This window comes from Aquarana catesbeiana, linkage group LG09 (assembly GCF_042186555.1).
Source record: "Aquarana catesbeiana isolate 2022-GZ linkage group LG09, ASM4218655v1, whole genome shotgun sequence".
NCBI classification, from domain to species: domain Eukaryota; kingdom Metazoa; phylum Chordata; class Amphibia; order Anura; family Ranidae; genus Aquarana; species Aquarana catesbeiana.
In genome coordinates this window covers 62,152,912-62,169,519 of record NC_133332.1, presented here as the reverse complement: position 1 = coordinate 62,169,519, position 16,608 = coordinate 62,152,912, and the positions used below count along the sequence as shown (strand labels likewise).

Genomic DNA, 16,608 nt, shown 5'->3' with positions numbered 1-16,608 from the left:
TAACAAACATTGAAATTGAAGTGCCACACCACTGCTAAGAGGTCCAGATACAACTTTATTCCATTAAAAGGCAGGGGTACAATCCAAAAACTAGCCAATGCATTTGGCGGTTCAAGAGCACCCCCTTCATCAGGACTAGAAGAACAAAAGAAGATCTCCATATCAATCTTATATCAATACAATATCCCTGTCAGAAACCATGAATCAGACCGAGACAGAAGTACAGTTAAATCACACTTGTTTAATAATAATAAAAAAAGGTAAACAGAGTAAACGTAGTCAAAACATAGCCAGAGTTCAGGAACCAGAACGGATAGTCAGACAAGCCAAAATTTCAGGGAGCCAGAGAGGAGCGTAGTAGAAAAGCAAGCAGGATCTGGAGCCAGGCAAGTCTTTAACAAGAACACAGGAGAGCGTCTCTAGAGATGTGACCAAGGCGAAGGCAGAGATCATCTGGACTTGATAGCTTAAGTAGGCAGGACTGACGAACAGGATATCATCAACAGTTGAGTCACTGTGGAGAGAAAGGAGCTGGCAATTAGCCGACAGTTGAGTGGCCAGCTTTGACCCCTCCCCCTCAGAGGACCGGGGCATGTACGTCCGAGGATGAGACCCAAGAGCGTTACTCCGGACCATACCCTTTACAATGCACCAGGTACTGTATGCGCCCACGGAACCTTTGGGAGTCAACAATGGACTGTACTTCATACAAATGGTTCTCAACCTGTACAGGGTGAGGACGAGGCACCGAGGTGGTAAAGCGGTTGCAGACCAAAGGTTTTAATAAGGAGACATGAAATACATTAGAGATATGCATTTTGAAGGAAGGTCTAATGCGTAAGCCACTGGGTTAATCCTGCGTAGAATATGGAAAGGCCCAATAAAACGAGGTGCGAACTTCAGAGGAGGAACACGAAGTCGGAGGTTGCGAGATGACAACCAGACCCTGTCCCCAACCTGGTAGGAAGGCGCAGACAGGCGTCTGCGGTCAGTATGGAGTCTGTACCTATCATTAGCATGTCGCAAAGCCTCCTGGACTTGTGCCCAAGTGGAACGAAGACCACGGAGATGCTCCTCTAACGCAGGAATACTCTGCGGAACAAATGAGTCAGGCAACATGGAAAGTTGCCATAAACAGGGACAATCGGGAAGCAGAGTTCAAGGCACTATTGTGAGCAAACTCCGCCCACGGTAAGAGGTCTGACCAGTTGTTATGATAGTCAGAAATATAGCAATGTAGGAATTGCTCCAAGGACTGATTGGCTCGTTCTGTGGCCCCATTAGACTGCGAGTGATACGCAGAGAAAAAAGCAAGCTAAATTCCCAACTGAGCACGAAAGGCTTGCCAGAACCGGGACACAAACTGACTACCCCTATCTGAGACAATCACCTTGGGTAGCCCATGTAAGGAAAAGATCTCCCGAGCAAAAATGGAAGCCAGTTCCTTAGAAGTAGGCAACTTCTTAAGTGGAATACAATGGGACATTTTCGAGAACCGGTCAAACACCATGAGGATAACTGTGTTGCCCTGGGAGTTGGGTAACTCCACAATGAAATCCATAGACAAGTGGGTCCAGGGCCCCTCTCCATTAGGTATGGGTTGTAGGAGGCCCACTGGAAGATGTCGTGGAGTCTTACTCTGAGCACACACGGAACAGGCAACTACGAAGGCGGTTACATCAGCAAGTAGACTAGGCCACCTGAATTGTTGGGAAATGGCCCAAAAGAGTTGATTCTTCCTAGGGTGGCCAGCAGCTTTGAGAGAATAGTAAGCAGGAGCATGGCAGAACGGAGACTCTCTGGAACAAAGCAGCGGTCACAAGGTTTCTCAGGAGGAGCATGGACCTGAGTGAATTTTGTCACCCAAAGGAGAAGTGAGACTGGTGCGAACCGTAGCCAGAATACGATCAGGAGGAATCACAGGAACTGACTCCATCTTGGCAGTGGAGGAAAATTGTCGTGACAAAGCGTCAGCCCCCTATATTCTTAGTACTGGGTAAGAATGAGACAATGTAATTGAAATTAGACAAGAAAAGAGCCCATCGTGCCCTTCTGGGAGAAAGGCATTTAGCCTCAGACAAGAATGTGAGATTCTTATGGTCAGTAAGAATGAGAACCAGCACAGTGGTACCTTCAAGGAGATGTCTCCATTCTTTCAGGGCTAAAATGATCGCTAACACACTCTGTCACCAATCTCGTATTTGCACTCCGCAAGTGACAATTTCTTGGAAAAGTAGCCACAAGGATGCCAAGCGCTCTCAGAGGTAGGACGTTAACACAAAAGGGTGCCAACACCAGTCTCAGAAGCATCAACCCCAAGGATAAAAGGTAACGTAGGATCAGGATGTGCCAACACAGGAGCAGAAACAAAGGCAGCCATGAGACTCTCAAAGGTCTTAATGGACTTCAGAGACCAACTCTCTGGGTTACAGGCCTTTCTGGTCATATCAGTCAGGGGCTTGACTAGAGACAAGAAGTTACGAATAAACTTCCGATAATAGTTGGCAAAGCCCAGGATGTAAATCCACGGGTCGGGGCCACTGTAGGACTGCTGAAAATTTCTCTGGGTCCATCGAAAAACCAGCAGTGGAAATGACATAAGCCAGGAATTTAACCTGTTCATGATGGAATTCGCATTTCTCCAATTTACAATAGAGATTGTTCTCTCTTAGTTTCTGAAGCACACGACAGACATCTGCGTGGTGGCTCTCCAGGGACTTGGAAAATATGAGGCTATCATCGAGATAAACCACCACACATAACTGCACTAAATCTCGGAGGTCATCGTTAGGAAATTCCTGGAAAACTGCTGGGGCATTACAAAGGCCAAAAGGCATTGTGAGGTACTTATAATGACCTGTTCTGGTATTAAACGCAGTTTTCCACACGTCGCCCTCCTTAATCCTCGTGAGATTGTATGCCCCTCTCAAATCAAGCTTTGTGAAAACCGCTGCTCTCTTGAGGCGGTCAAATAACTCCGTAGTCAGCGGAATCGGATAAGCATTCTTAATTGTGAAATGATTGAGACCCCTATAATCAATACAAGGTCTCGGTTCACCACTCTTCTTCTTCACAAAGAAGAAACCAGCACCAGCAGGAGATGAGGCTTTGCATCTGAAACCTTGAGACAGTGCGTCTGAAAAATACTCCTCCATGGCCTTATCCTCCAAGACCGACAAAGGGTAAACCCGGCCACGAGGGGGTGTGGCACCAGGTTGAAGGTAAATTGCGCAATCATACGACCGGTGTGGAGACAAACTACCGGCTTGACCTTTGTCAAAGACATCGCTAAAATCGCGGTACTCCTCTGGCAGGGAAGAGAGTGAAGAGGTGCACAGGAGGGGCGTGGCCAGCCGGAGAGGAAGATGGACGCTTAAGCTCACAGCTCGCCAGCCAGGGGACACAATCCAGCGTAATCGGCTGCAACAACGACGCCATCCACACCCATCCTCACTCCTCACCTTCAGGAGACGACGATGCAGGCATCCAGAAAGAGATTTACCGACCACAGGCCCCAGAAACTGACCAAATTTGCCTATAAGCCGGCGGGCTGGGATATCCAAGATGGCGCCGACCAGGCCGCGCCACGCGGACCTTACACGGACCTCCCGGATGCCTCCACAGATGACTACACGGATCAAGGTACTGTACCTGACCCATCCCAGACTCTGGAGGGTGACCCCCTCCCCAGCAGCCCAGCCAAAGCTAAAATGCGGCTAGATACGCCGCCGCACCGGTCACAGCACCAGCAAATTGAGGCCCAGGCTCCTACTCCCTTCTCCTTAGACCAGGCCCTGAACTCCTCTATGGCATCCTTCCCTACATCAGGGCAGCCAGTCATGGATACCACACTGAAAGACATGCTGATCTCCCTCCAGACCTCCCTCATGACGGACCTCTCATCCATGTTCCACAGAATCACCTCTAATATTCACTTACTAGATGACAGGGTGACTAACAATGAGAGAGGGATTCAGGCATGCACATCCACAGTTACTGAAGTCATTGACGCCTATGACACAGTCAAAGAAGAACAGGCATGGATGCGGGCCAAGCTGGCCGACTTAGAAGACAGGTCCCGCAGGAACAACATAAAGTTGAGGGGTGTCCCCGAAACCATACTCCCCGCGGACCTGCCGAGATACGCAAAAGAACTGATCCATATTGTGATTCCTGAAGCGTCTCCGCGTGATGTAATCATAGATAGGATTCACAGAATTGCCAAGCCTGCCCACCTAGCAACCTCGGTCCCCAGAGACATCCTAATGAGGGTCCACTTCTACCACATTAAAGAGAAACTCCTCATGGGGCTCAGAGCTAAATCACCCTTGCCCGCTCCCTATACTGGCATCCAACTCTTTCCCGACTTGTCCAAGTACACCCTCCAAATCGAGAAGACATCTTAACCCGATAACCAAAAGCCTGCAAAACCACAAGCTACAATACAAATGGCGCTACCCCGCAACCATCCTTATTGTACACAATGGCCAAACGCACGCCATTGGGGATCTAGAAAAGGGCCTAAAGCTTCTCCACTCTTGGCGGATAATCCCCGAGTTATCTAAACCACCTCCTTCAGACAGAGGACCCAATACGTCCCGCAACTCGCAAAACCGCAATCCCAACTGAAGGTGTACACATCACTACTACACTTGGCCGCTAACACCCATTATGGCTCCCCTGAGCGCTGGCAACCTGATTCTCTTGCCTTCTCCTCCCGGTATCACTAACTCTCTGTACCCCCTCATAGAGGTTCATACGGTGTTCTTCACCCCCTCTAGAGATCCTTCTACCACTAGAAGCACCACCTCCAACAACTAAACCGAACTTCCCACTACTGGATCATTTTGACAAGCCACACCACCTGTATTATACTATACAAGTTACTGTTCTACCATTGACTTTTTTTCTCCTTTTTTTATTATTATTACTGCATTCTAACACATTGCTCTATTCGCAGTATTCTAGTCCTATCTTTTATCAGCCGTCCAGACTGCCACGAAGTTATCACTATTCCCTTGACCCAGGATCCTCCTGCAACTACCTCCACTACCAGCCTACTACCGCTACAATCTACCCTCAAGTCTCGTACTTCTACTACCCAGCTGCTGAATCCCAACGCCAGGTACCTCCGGACCTACCCATCAACATCTAACCGTAAGTGTTGTGCACAACTTACACCGCAAGATGCCAATCACCATTCTCTCCTTGAACGCCAACGGGCTAAACCATCCTGCCAAACGTCACTCACTGTGGAAAACCGCCTCGGCTCTCCACAGCGACGTGCTATGTATTCAGGAAACCCACCTGCTGCACTCCAATACACCCTTATGCAACAATCACCAATATCCACACATCTTCCATGCCACACACCCCACTAAATCAAGAGGGGTCATGATAGCATTTCGGAACACTTTAGATTTCCAAATCCTTGATTCATTATCAGACCCAGAAGGTCGGTTTCTTATCATAATCTGCACAATCAACAAAGTAACCTATACCTTAATCAATATATACGCCCCGAATTCACACCAAATGAGATTCCTCCACAAAGTTCTTCGCTCTGCCAACACCATCCAAAAAGGCCACCAGATCATCTGTGGCGACTTCAATCTAGTCCCAGACGTCTTGATGGACTCCACCTCACCGACAAAACGCCGTGACTCTCCTTTAAAGAAATTCATCACCTCCCAGGACCTATACGATGTCTGGAGATGCCACCACGGATCTGAACGTGACTTTACTTTTTTTTCACCTAGACACCGCTCGTATTCAAGAATAGACCTGTTCCTTTCTGACAAATGTATTTTACAAAAAATATCTGATTCTCAGATCCACACCACGACATGGTCGGACCATGCCCCCATATCTATTACAATACAGGACACCAATTTACAACAAAATACGTTTCTCTGGCGTGCTAACAACTATATTATACAAAACGACACATACGCCCCAGAAATATCAAAACACATCACTGAATTCTTCTCCTTGAACAAAGGCTCGGTTCCCGACCCTGCCGTGGTGTGGAGCGCTCACAAAGCATTTATGCGGGGAATGTTAATTAAACTTGGCTCTCAGCATAAGAGGAAGAGGACGCAGCAGATAGACAAACTGACAGCCCAGATAGCGACCCTAGAGGACAGGCTCAAAAAAGACCCCCAAGACCCACAGGCCAACCAACTACTAAACCTCAGACAGGAACTTAGAACCCTACTCCTCCACTCCTACGAATTCCTTCACAGGAAAATCAAAGCGTCTACATACTCCACCTCCAACAAAGCTGGCAAGAAACTCTCCCAACGACTAAAAGGTAGACGTACCAAAACTAAAATAACCCAACTCATGCACCCCCATACCCACACCCCCTTAAGCAACCCCCAAGACATAGCTGATGCCTTCAGCACATACTATGAAGACCTCTACAACCTGAAACAGGACCCCCATACCCCACAACCCTCCCAGGTCGAAATAGATCACTTCCTCTGTAAACTAAATCTACCCAAACTGACTGAGAAACAACTGACCTCCTTAAATGCCCCATTCACAGACCAAGAAATTAAAAAAACCATAGACTCCCTCCCCAGCGGGAAGGCACCAGGCCCCGACGGAATAACCGGGGAATACTACAAACAATTTTATTCACAGCTGATCCCACATCTTAGTGACCTTTTCAATCATGCTGCCTCCTCTTCTACCTTTTCGCCAGAATATTTAAAAGCGTTAGTTATCACGATACCGAAACCAGGGAAACAGTCGAATGTCCCCCAAAACTTCCGTCCCATCTCCTTACTCAACCTCGACCTCAAACTATACGCCAAAACTATAGCGACGAGATTACTCAAAATTATGCCCACAATTATAAACCAAGACCAAACAGGATTCACAAAAGGCAGACAAGCCTCAGATGCCACCAGGAGGATGATTAATCTTATTCACCACGCTGAGTCCACCGGAACGCCTTCTCTGCTCCTTTCCCTGGATGCAGAGAAGGCGTTCGATAGGGTTCACTGGTCCTACCTAGCGTCGGTCCTCCGGAAGTTTGGATTTCAAGGCCAAATTTTCGGAGCCATTATGGCTTTATATTCCAACCCCGAAGCTCAGGTTTACACGGAAGGCATGCTATCCCGACCATTCCCAATTACAAACGGCACCCGCCAAGGTTGCCCCCTATCCCCCCTCATATTCAACATGATCATGGAACCCCTAGCAGAACATATCCGCTCTAATACCGCCATCTCGGGCATAAGGATTGGCCCTCATCACCACAAAATTAGCCTGTTTGCGGATGATGTTATCCTCAACCTCACCAACCCGACTGTTTCCCTGGCAGAAGTACAAAAGATGCTGAATTGGTTTAGCTCAGTATCATATTATAAAATCAATACGACTAAATCCTTCATACTAGACATCAAGGTGGACGCTACTATAAGAAACCTCCTACAAACACAATATTCATTCGCTTGGGCAGACTCTGACATATCATATCTAGGCATACAATTACCGAGAACGACTAAAAAACTCTATACATGTAACTATCTGCCACTCCTCCAAAACATTCAAGCGACCACACAAAACATAGCGAAACACGAACTCTCCTGGACAGGTCGCCTTGCGGCCTTTAAAATGATCTGCCTTCCTCAAATACTCTACTACTTTCGAACCCTACCTATTCCCCTGCCCACCACATTCTTCAGATCCCTCCAGACGCTGTTTAATAAATTCCTCTGGAAAGGAAAAAGACCCAGATGTGCCCACACAAAACTGATCAAACACAGACTGGTAGGGGGCTCGAGCTCAATAGACTTTGAAGACTACCACCTGGCGGCTATTCTGGCCCAACTACCCTGCTGGTTTCACCCATCCCCGTCCACTCTATGGGGCCACATTGAACAATCTTCACTCATTAGACCAAACCTGAAAACATGGCTGCTAAGCATTCCCCTAGGCGCTCCAATCCCAAAATCCCTATCTCCCACCGTGAAAGCCTCAGCACAGGCATGGAAAAAAGCGGCATCCCAAATGCAATATTCTCCCACCACACCACAATCCCACATCCCCATACAATCCTTACTCCATCTAATGCCAGAAATCTCACTCTCACCTTGGATCCTTAAAGGTATAAATTACATACAAGACATAATACAAGAAAACCACATCAAATCATTTCCTCAACTACAAACCACATACGCCATACCCGCATCCGAATACTTCACTTACCTCCGTATACGCCACTGCCTGCAAACTATACCACTCCCCATCTATAATATACACCCCAAGACTTGGGAATACCTCACCAACCCCGACATAAAAATCAAAGGGATCTCATATTTTTATAACAACCTTCACCAAAAACGTACCTTTACCAAAATGCCACCCCACCACACCTGGGAAAAAGACCTTGCCACAAATTTTACAGACACACAATGGCAACAAGCCCTCAAGACTATTTACAAATCCACCAAATGCACGGCCCTATGGGAACTCACACAGAAGATTACACTAAGATGGTATCTGACCCCTGCCCGCATAACATCTTTTAACCCTCAAATCCCTAATACTTGCTGGAGATGTAAATCTTCCACAAGCGACCTACTGCATGTCTTCTGGTCGTGCACCGAACTCCGCAAATATTGGGAAGACACCTTCCACTTAATCTCGACCATCACTCAAATCACGACCCCTCCAACACCGGCCCTAGCGATCCTCAACCTCACTATTGAGGACTTTCCTCACCCCCTCCAATTCACAATCACCCACATCCTCATGGCAGCCAGACTCAATATAACTAGACACTGGAAATCTGACACACATCTGACGCTTACTCAAATCACAGACTTGGTATCACTACACTACAGTTACGAGACCACCACAGCCACAATATCTGGGCAAGCCACTAAAATACGCAAAGCATGGCAACCTTGGACCGACTGGACTAGAAACTGCGCACCCTGCGCACAAAAGAACGGTTATTCTGACCCCCCTTCTTGACCGAGCAATACCTATCACTCCTTAGGAATGTTATGTTACCTTTGTAACTGAAAAGTTTTTTTTTTTCTTTTTCCACTGTTTGGAACTTTCGTGTCCACTACAAAAGGGTCCGCTTCGCTCCTGTGCCACTAAAGGTCCCACATGGGGTGACACACTTGTGAAGTGGACCGAATACGACCTCTCAGAGTTTTCTTACTGTTAGCATTATACGAAATGACACGATTATTACTTACATTCGTATATACATGTTTCTACTAGATCCCTGTATGTGGATAGAAGTTCATATATATGATTGTTATACAGACGTCGTTGCACGACGTACAATGTTTAATTGTACAATGTACTCTTTAAAACTCTAATAAAAATATGGAATAAAAAAAAAAAAAAAAAAAGAGGTGCACAGGACCTTGGCTACCTTCTGGAAGCATGTCTTACTGCATTGTGGCAACCAGGAGAGAACCTCAACACGGAGCCAATCAAAAGAGGTGTTGTGCTACTGTAACCAAGGATAACCAATAACCAGCAGAAACTTAGGTGAGGAAATAACTTGGAATTGGATTATCTCATGGTGAAGAGCCCCTACGGCCATGGACAATGGAACAGTCTCATGAGTCACATGGGAAGGCTGTAGAGGTCTCCCATTATGAGCCTCAATGGCAAGTATAGTGTCACGCACCTGCAGCAGATTCAAGTGCTTCGATACAAAGGCAGCATCAATGGACAGGCCTGCAGCCCCAGAGTCGATTAGAGCCTGTATCTCAACGGATGACTCAGACCAAGAAAGGGTAACCGAAACCAGGGGCTTATCCTTCTGGATAACTGGGGACGAAACAACGCCACCTAAGGTCTGTCCGTAACAGGACCTCAAGGTTCGAGCATTCCCTGGACTGTTAGGAAAAGACTTCAAATAGTGACCTGCCTGGCCACAATAAAGGCACAATCTCTCCCTCCTAAGGGTTCTCTCATCCACAGAGAGACGCATGAAGCCCAAGTGCATGGGTTCATCTTTATAGACTCGGTACCAGGAGGCATGGGAGGTGAGTGAGGCAAGGGTGGGACTGCAAAGTTCGGAGACCAATGTACAGGAGGCTTCCACAAGCACTCCTTAAAAGGGAGTCTGGAGTCAATGAAGATGGCAAACGTGATCAACTTCTCCAGCTCAGTGGGTATATCTCAGGCTGCTATAACATCCTTGATGGTATCTGAGAGACCATGAGAAAAAGCAGCCACGAGGGCCTCATTGTTCCAAGCAACCTGTGCTGTCAGAGTACGGAATTCAATGGCGTAATCGGCAACAGTTCTTGTACTCTGTTTGATGGACATGGGGCACTTGGCAGCAGAAGCGGAGCGTGCGGGAACGTCAAATACCCTTTTAAAAGAAGCCACAAACTCAGGGTAACTCAAGACAACAGGTTTTTGCGTCTCCCATAGAGGGTTTGCCCAGGCCAAGGCTCTCTCAGAAAGCAAAGATATCACCAAACCTAATCTACTTCTGTCCGTGGGAAATGCCTGGAGCAGCATCTCAAAGTATATCTCAACCTAGTTGAGAAACCCTCGGAGCGGAACCAGACATACCTCTTATAGAGGTAATATTCGAGACGGGTGCCTGCACAGAGGCTGCAGCAGCAGCAGGGACGGCCTGCAACACAGGTTGTACCGGAGCAGCCACAGTGAGAGATTCCAGGTGGGCTGTGCGACTCAGGAGTGCTTGTAAAGCCATGGCAAACTGATCCATGCGGTGATCCTGCTCATCCAATCTCAAAAAAAATATTACCAACAAGTGGATTGACTGCATCTTCTGAATTCATGGCCTTCGCCTACTGTCAGAAACCATGTATCAGACCGAGACAGAAGTACAGTTAAATCACACTTGTTTAATAATAATAAACAAAGGTAAACAGAGTAAACGTAGTCAAAACATAGCCAGAGTTCAGGAACCGGAACGGATAGTCAGAAAAGCCAAAATGTCAGGGAGCCAGAGAAGAGCGTAGTAGAAAAGCAAGCAGGATCTGGAGCCAGGTAAGTCTACAGATGTGACCAAGGCGAAGGCAGAGATCATCTGGACTGGACGGCTTAAGTAAGCAGGATTGACGAGCAGGATATCATCAACAGGTCACTGTGGAGAGATAGGAGCTGACAATTAGCTGACAGCTGAGCGGCCAGCTTTGAGAAAGAAGGGCTGAGCCCAGCCCTGACAATCCCTTCCTCGGGGTCATCATTAAAACCTAAATAAAAAAGTATTGACTATTACTATTGACTATTAGGTTTTAATTATGACCCAGTGGAAGGGGATACTGTATTGATATCAGAGTGATATGGAGATCTTCTTATGTTCTTTCTAGCCCTAATGAAGGGGGTGATCTTGGCCCCCCAAAATATGTTGGCTGCTTTTTGGATTGTACCCCTGACTTTTAACGCAGAAAAAAATGGATCTGGACCTCGTAGCAGTGGTGTGGCGCTTCAGTTTTAATTTTTTTTACATACAAATAGCATTGTCACTGTTCTACAGGAATTTTACCATACTAATAGTTACTTCTTTTACTAGTTACTCTCTTTCTGAAGATGACAAACCTTTAAACTTTCTTCTAGAGTCTGTATCAGCCTCCACTCTCTCCAACCAGCTGCATGCTCCACCATACATCACCCATCCGAAGATGCTGTTTTAGTGATGTTTCCAGTCAAAGTAAGGATAGAACTCAAGAGAAGGAAGGTAGGTGATTCCTTTACTGTGAGTCTCTTTTTTATAGCAGCTCTCATTAACTCCTGTTGCTTCTTACAGGTAGAGCAGCTCACTGTAAAGGGAAGTGCCCCCCTCACTGCCTCCGCCATGGCTCCCAGCTGCACTGGGGTGTGAAGACAGCATGTGTGCTTATGGGTGGAGCTGCAGCTGGACCAACCCTGGGATACATGGTCACCTCAAGTCATGGGACCCGTGTTGTTGAACCTGCTTCTCCGGATTTTCGGGAGTTAGGGTATCACCCCTCAGCAGATGCAGAGGGTGGCCAGTATGATGTGGATTTTGAGGGTATGGACCAGGATTACAATGCTTTTGATTTCGGTGGATTTGCCTTTTAAGCGATTTCTGTTTGTAACCCCCAAAGTAAGACTACATTGTTCTTCTTGGAACCTGATATTGGTCAAAGGACAGTGGGAAAACTGCTTCACATCCCTGGAAAATATGTATTTATTTTTTTTTACAGAGGTAAATATTTGTTCTAGGCCATAACAACTTACCTTGGTGGATTAATTATTGATTTTTTAATGTGAAGCAAAAATAAGTTAATAACATTTCTGAAAACAGAACTGTTTCTTTCAAGATTTAATCAACCTGAAAGATGTCCCTAACTCTAAAACACCTTCTTTCTACCTGAACCCCTAACACCTATTTGAATCACTAAAATAATTCAACTTTAATCCTAATGGTTAAACAAAACCCACTACAAGCAGCCTTTCCAAACCTCATAAAACTATCAGCGATGAGCATGTGATGCTAAAAACAACAATTGATCAAAGGTTCTAATGCTAGCTAATCAAAGTAGCTCAATGCACCTGGTGTGAAGAGCCAATAGCAGACATGTTAAAGAATTTTAGAAAATCCCCATGTGACCTTTTCAGCAAAATAGCTTACATAGAGATTGGGCTAAGTAGAGATCAGAAACATTCCTGAAATAAAAAGTCCACCAGAACTAATGTTGCAAGTTTTGGTAGATGTTGGAGAGTTAAACCACCTATCCATTTTATATATCTCTTGGGAACTCTAGTGGTGACACCTTTGTGTTTGGGGTTGCACACCTGCAATGGCCATTATGAGGGTTCCATAACCCCTATTAGAGTTCAAAGATGGTTCTAAAACATGCAAAGATGGAGAAGAACACCCCAAAATTTCTAAGTGGTCAAGAATTATGACAAGGAGATCTCCAAAACATATGAGAAGCCAGGGGTTGTCTCAGCCCTCCAGCTTTTACGCATAGCTAAAATATAATTTTTGGGGGGACTGACCCATTAATTAAATTGTCAGCACAGCAAGCCCAGCTCTTTGCAACGAGCCCTTATTAGTCTCAGCCATTCCTATTACTCTGTACCTTGTAAATTATGCAGACATATCATATCTGCATCTTTGTATTGCTTCCACAAGGTATCTAGCAGCAGGAAAGTCAAAAGTCTTAAAGCAAACTTGTGCTTTGCTCACACACCGCTTTAGTCAAAATTTCTATTTTGTGTTATGGCCTAAATGGGCTAAGTTATTCGGTCACGTAATAAACAAATTTTTGGTGATTCTGCTCAAAAAATGTTAGTCTGAGGGGTAGTGTAGGTGAGCTGCTGGATTCATATCTTCAAACTGTCCAAATTAGTCTTTAATTGAGCCTAGTGGCTTGGATTCATCAGCTCCCTACAAAGCGTGGAACCCCCAAGATAAGTAGGGGGTCACCTAAATTGATAAATTCATGCAGAGATATACCGAAAGGAGCAACAGTCGTCTCAAGAGTTCAAAGTTCTTTATTAGTATCACAAGTTACAACAGGACGGCAAAAGGCAGCCGATGTGTCTTGGGGGCTTAAAATCCTCCTTTATCAGGCCTACAAAAATACATGAAGGTAGAATTAAAAAAATGTATAGAGATCATTAATAAAAGAGAAAGGAAGTAAAAAAAAATCATCTGTTTACAAGTATTAGTGAACATTAAGCAGAAGGCCCACTAGAGGGCATAAAGATCAAGTCTAAAACTCTGTCTGTCTTTGGCTTCAATATGTTCAAGAATTCTGAGTAGAAGGTCAGAGTAAAGTCAAAACTCTGATCTGCTCATCTGTTCCTGATCATTACCTCAGAAAATATTGATGTTCCATTTAGATCTGTGCGTGTGCATAGAGGTCTTTTTTTGTAGCGTTGGACATTTGCATTGTCATGCGTCAACATACAGTATGTTTCCTTTATGACATGCATTATTGATATGCTTTTCCAATGTTTTTTTACAATTTAGAATCTGGAGTGGATAGGGTACACAACCATTGACCAAGTCTTCTTTTTAATGCACTGCCATCAGGGCTGCTGTAAGAAATCACAGAACCCCATACAGCCTACCTGACAGCCCTGTGGTGTGCTTAAAGTGGAGCTCCAGGCTCCTTCAAAAAAATTAAATACTTTAGCTGTTGACTTTTAATATTAGGACACTTACCTGTCCACGAATCCAGTGGTGTCTTCACCCAAGCCAATTTTTCAATCGGCTCTCAGGTGCTGCTGCCTCCGCCTTGAGGCTTTACAGCAGGTTACCTACTGTGCATGCGCAAATCGCTTTGTGAATTGCCCAGTGTCGGAGGAAGGAGGAGGGGGTTGAACTTCCAGATGAGTTTGCTGCTGCGAAGTCAGCCGGAAGTCGGAGCAGGTACCTGTCAAAATCAGGTACCCGCTCCCCCCCCCCTCCCCGAAAGGTGCCAAATGTGTCAGCGGAGGGAGAGAGATGGCAAATAAGTGGAGCTTCCCCTTTTGGGTGGAGCTCCACTTTAAGCGGAACTTTGCTGAAACATCAGTGGTCTAAAAAATGCACCTCTACACATATGCATATATCTAATGTTATTATAGCCCTCTCTGTATAGAACAGAGCTTGCTATGTTAACATCAGACTGTACCTCTATTGTGTATTAGTGAGAAACTTGTGATTTTTGAAAGTTTCGTGATGCCTAATGACTTGTTTTTGAGGTGATTATGTAACCATTGTGGGGAAAAGGATCTGTTTCATATTTATGTATCCTTTATTTGACAGTACTGTATAAATGTGTGTGTTACAATGGGAGTTATAAAAGCCTACGTGATTGTTAAGAACAATATTTGCTCAATAAACTTAATTTTGTAATGAACATATGAGATGATGGAGTTGTAACTATAAGCCACAGGATCTTGGTGGAAAAAGTCTCATATGAATTAAATAACAGGCAGCAGAAAATAACATTGTTAAAAAATCTATATATGATCTGTCCAAAGATGTGTTATTCTGTTCCAGGCCAATCCTGTAATCCAGGCTCCCCTGTTAGCATAGTACGGGCAAGAATTTCACATTTCTCTGCTGCAGTTAAGCAATAGAATTTGGGCACTGCCCAGTGGCATCTCCAGCTTTCATATTTAGGGAGGGCACATGGGGGGACAGGGACAAAAGTAGGGGGGGGGGGCAACTATAAAAATTATATATACAATATATATATATATATATATATATATATATATATATATATATATATATATATATATATATATATATATATATATACACACAGTGCCTTGAAAAAGTTGTCATACCCCTTGAAATTTTCCACATTCTGTCATGTTACAACCAAAAATGTAAGTGTATTTTATTGGGATTTTATGTGATAGTCCAACACAAAGTGGCACATAATTGTGAAGTAGAAGGAAAATGATAAATGTTTTTCAAAACTGGCACCCGGTACGGACAGGCAGTGCAACGCTCCTCAACGTTAAGTGACGTTAGGGTAGTATACTGGCAGGTTAGGGTGATATAGTGCAAGGTTAGGACGATATAGAGCCAGGTTAGGATGATATAGAGCCAGGTTGGGATGATATACAGTAGTGCCAGGGTAGGTGATATTTTGCCAGGTTAGGTGATATACAGCAGTGCCATGTTAGGTGATATACAGTAGTGCCAGGCTAGGTGAAATACAGCAGTGCCAGGCTAGGTGATATACAATAGTGCCAGGATACGTGATATACAGTAGTGCCAGGTTAAGTGATATACAGTAGTGCCAGGCTAGGTGATATACAGCAGTGCCAGGCTAGGTCATATACAGAAGTGCCAGGTTAAGTGATATACAGTAGTGCCAGGTTAGGTGATATACAGCAGTGCCAGGTTAATTGATATACAGTAGTGCTAGGCTAGGTGATATACAGTAGTGCCAGGTTAGGTGATATACAGCAGTGCCAGGTTAATTGATATACAGTAGTGCCAGGTTAGCTGATATACAGTAGCGCCAGGTTAGGAGATATACAGTAGTGCCAAGCTAGGTGATATTCAGTAGTGCCAGGTTAGGAGATATACAGTAGTGCCAGGCTAGGTGACATACAGCAGTGCCAGGTTAGGTGATATACAGTAGTGCCAGGTTAGGAGATATACAGTAGTGCCAGGCTAGGTGATATACAGTAGTGCCAGGCTAGGTGATATACAGCAGTGCCAGGTTAGGTAAAATACAGCAGTGCCAGGTTAAGTGATATACAGCAGTGCCAGGCTAGGTGATATACAGCAGTGTCAGGTTAGGTAAAATACAGCAGTGCCAGGTTAAGTGATATACAGCAGTGCCAGGCTAGGTGATATACAGCAGTGCCAGGTAAAGTGATATACAGCAGTGCCAGGCTAGGTAATATACAGTAGTGCCAGGCTAGGTCATATACAGTAGTGCCAGAGTAAATACATGACATGAATAGATTCTGGTCCTGTTCCCCTCTTCCTCCATCAGCTGCACTAAAATTATGAATCTATGGCTGTCCCTGCTGCTGCAGAGCCTCCTTCTCCCCCTCCCTGAAGTAAACATATAGAAAAAAAAAACACACATGGGAGTTGGCAAGCTGAGGACTGATATTGGCTTCTTCTTCCTGGAACTGAAGTCAAAATGTGAC

At 45.2% G+C, this 16,608-nt stretch overlaps 1 protein-coding gene across 1 annotated transcript in view; it reads left to right on the top strand.

Annotated features, from left to right (window-relative positions):
• The window catches only part of LOC141107729 (uncharacterized), a 47,131-nt gene extending 32,288 nt beyond the window's left edge, over nucleotides 1-14,843 (top strand). The window contains exons 4-5 of the mRNA XM_073598654.1: nucleotides 11,581-11,705; nucleotides 11,775-14,843. Coding sequence (XP_073454755.1) covers nucleotides 11,581-11,705; nucleotides 11,775-12,066 — 417 coding nt within the window. The 3' untranslated portion in view covers nucleotides 12,067-14,843. The remainder of the gene's footprint in view (nucleotides 1-11,580; nucleotides 11,706-11,774) is intronic.
• The last annotated feature ends 1,765 nt before the right edge of the window (nucleotides 14,844-16,608 follow it).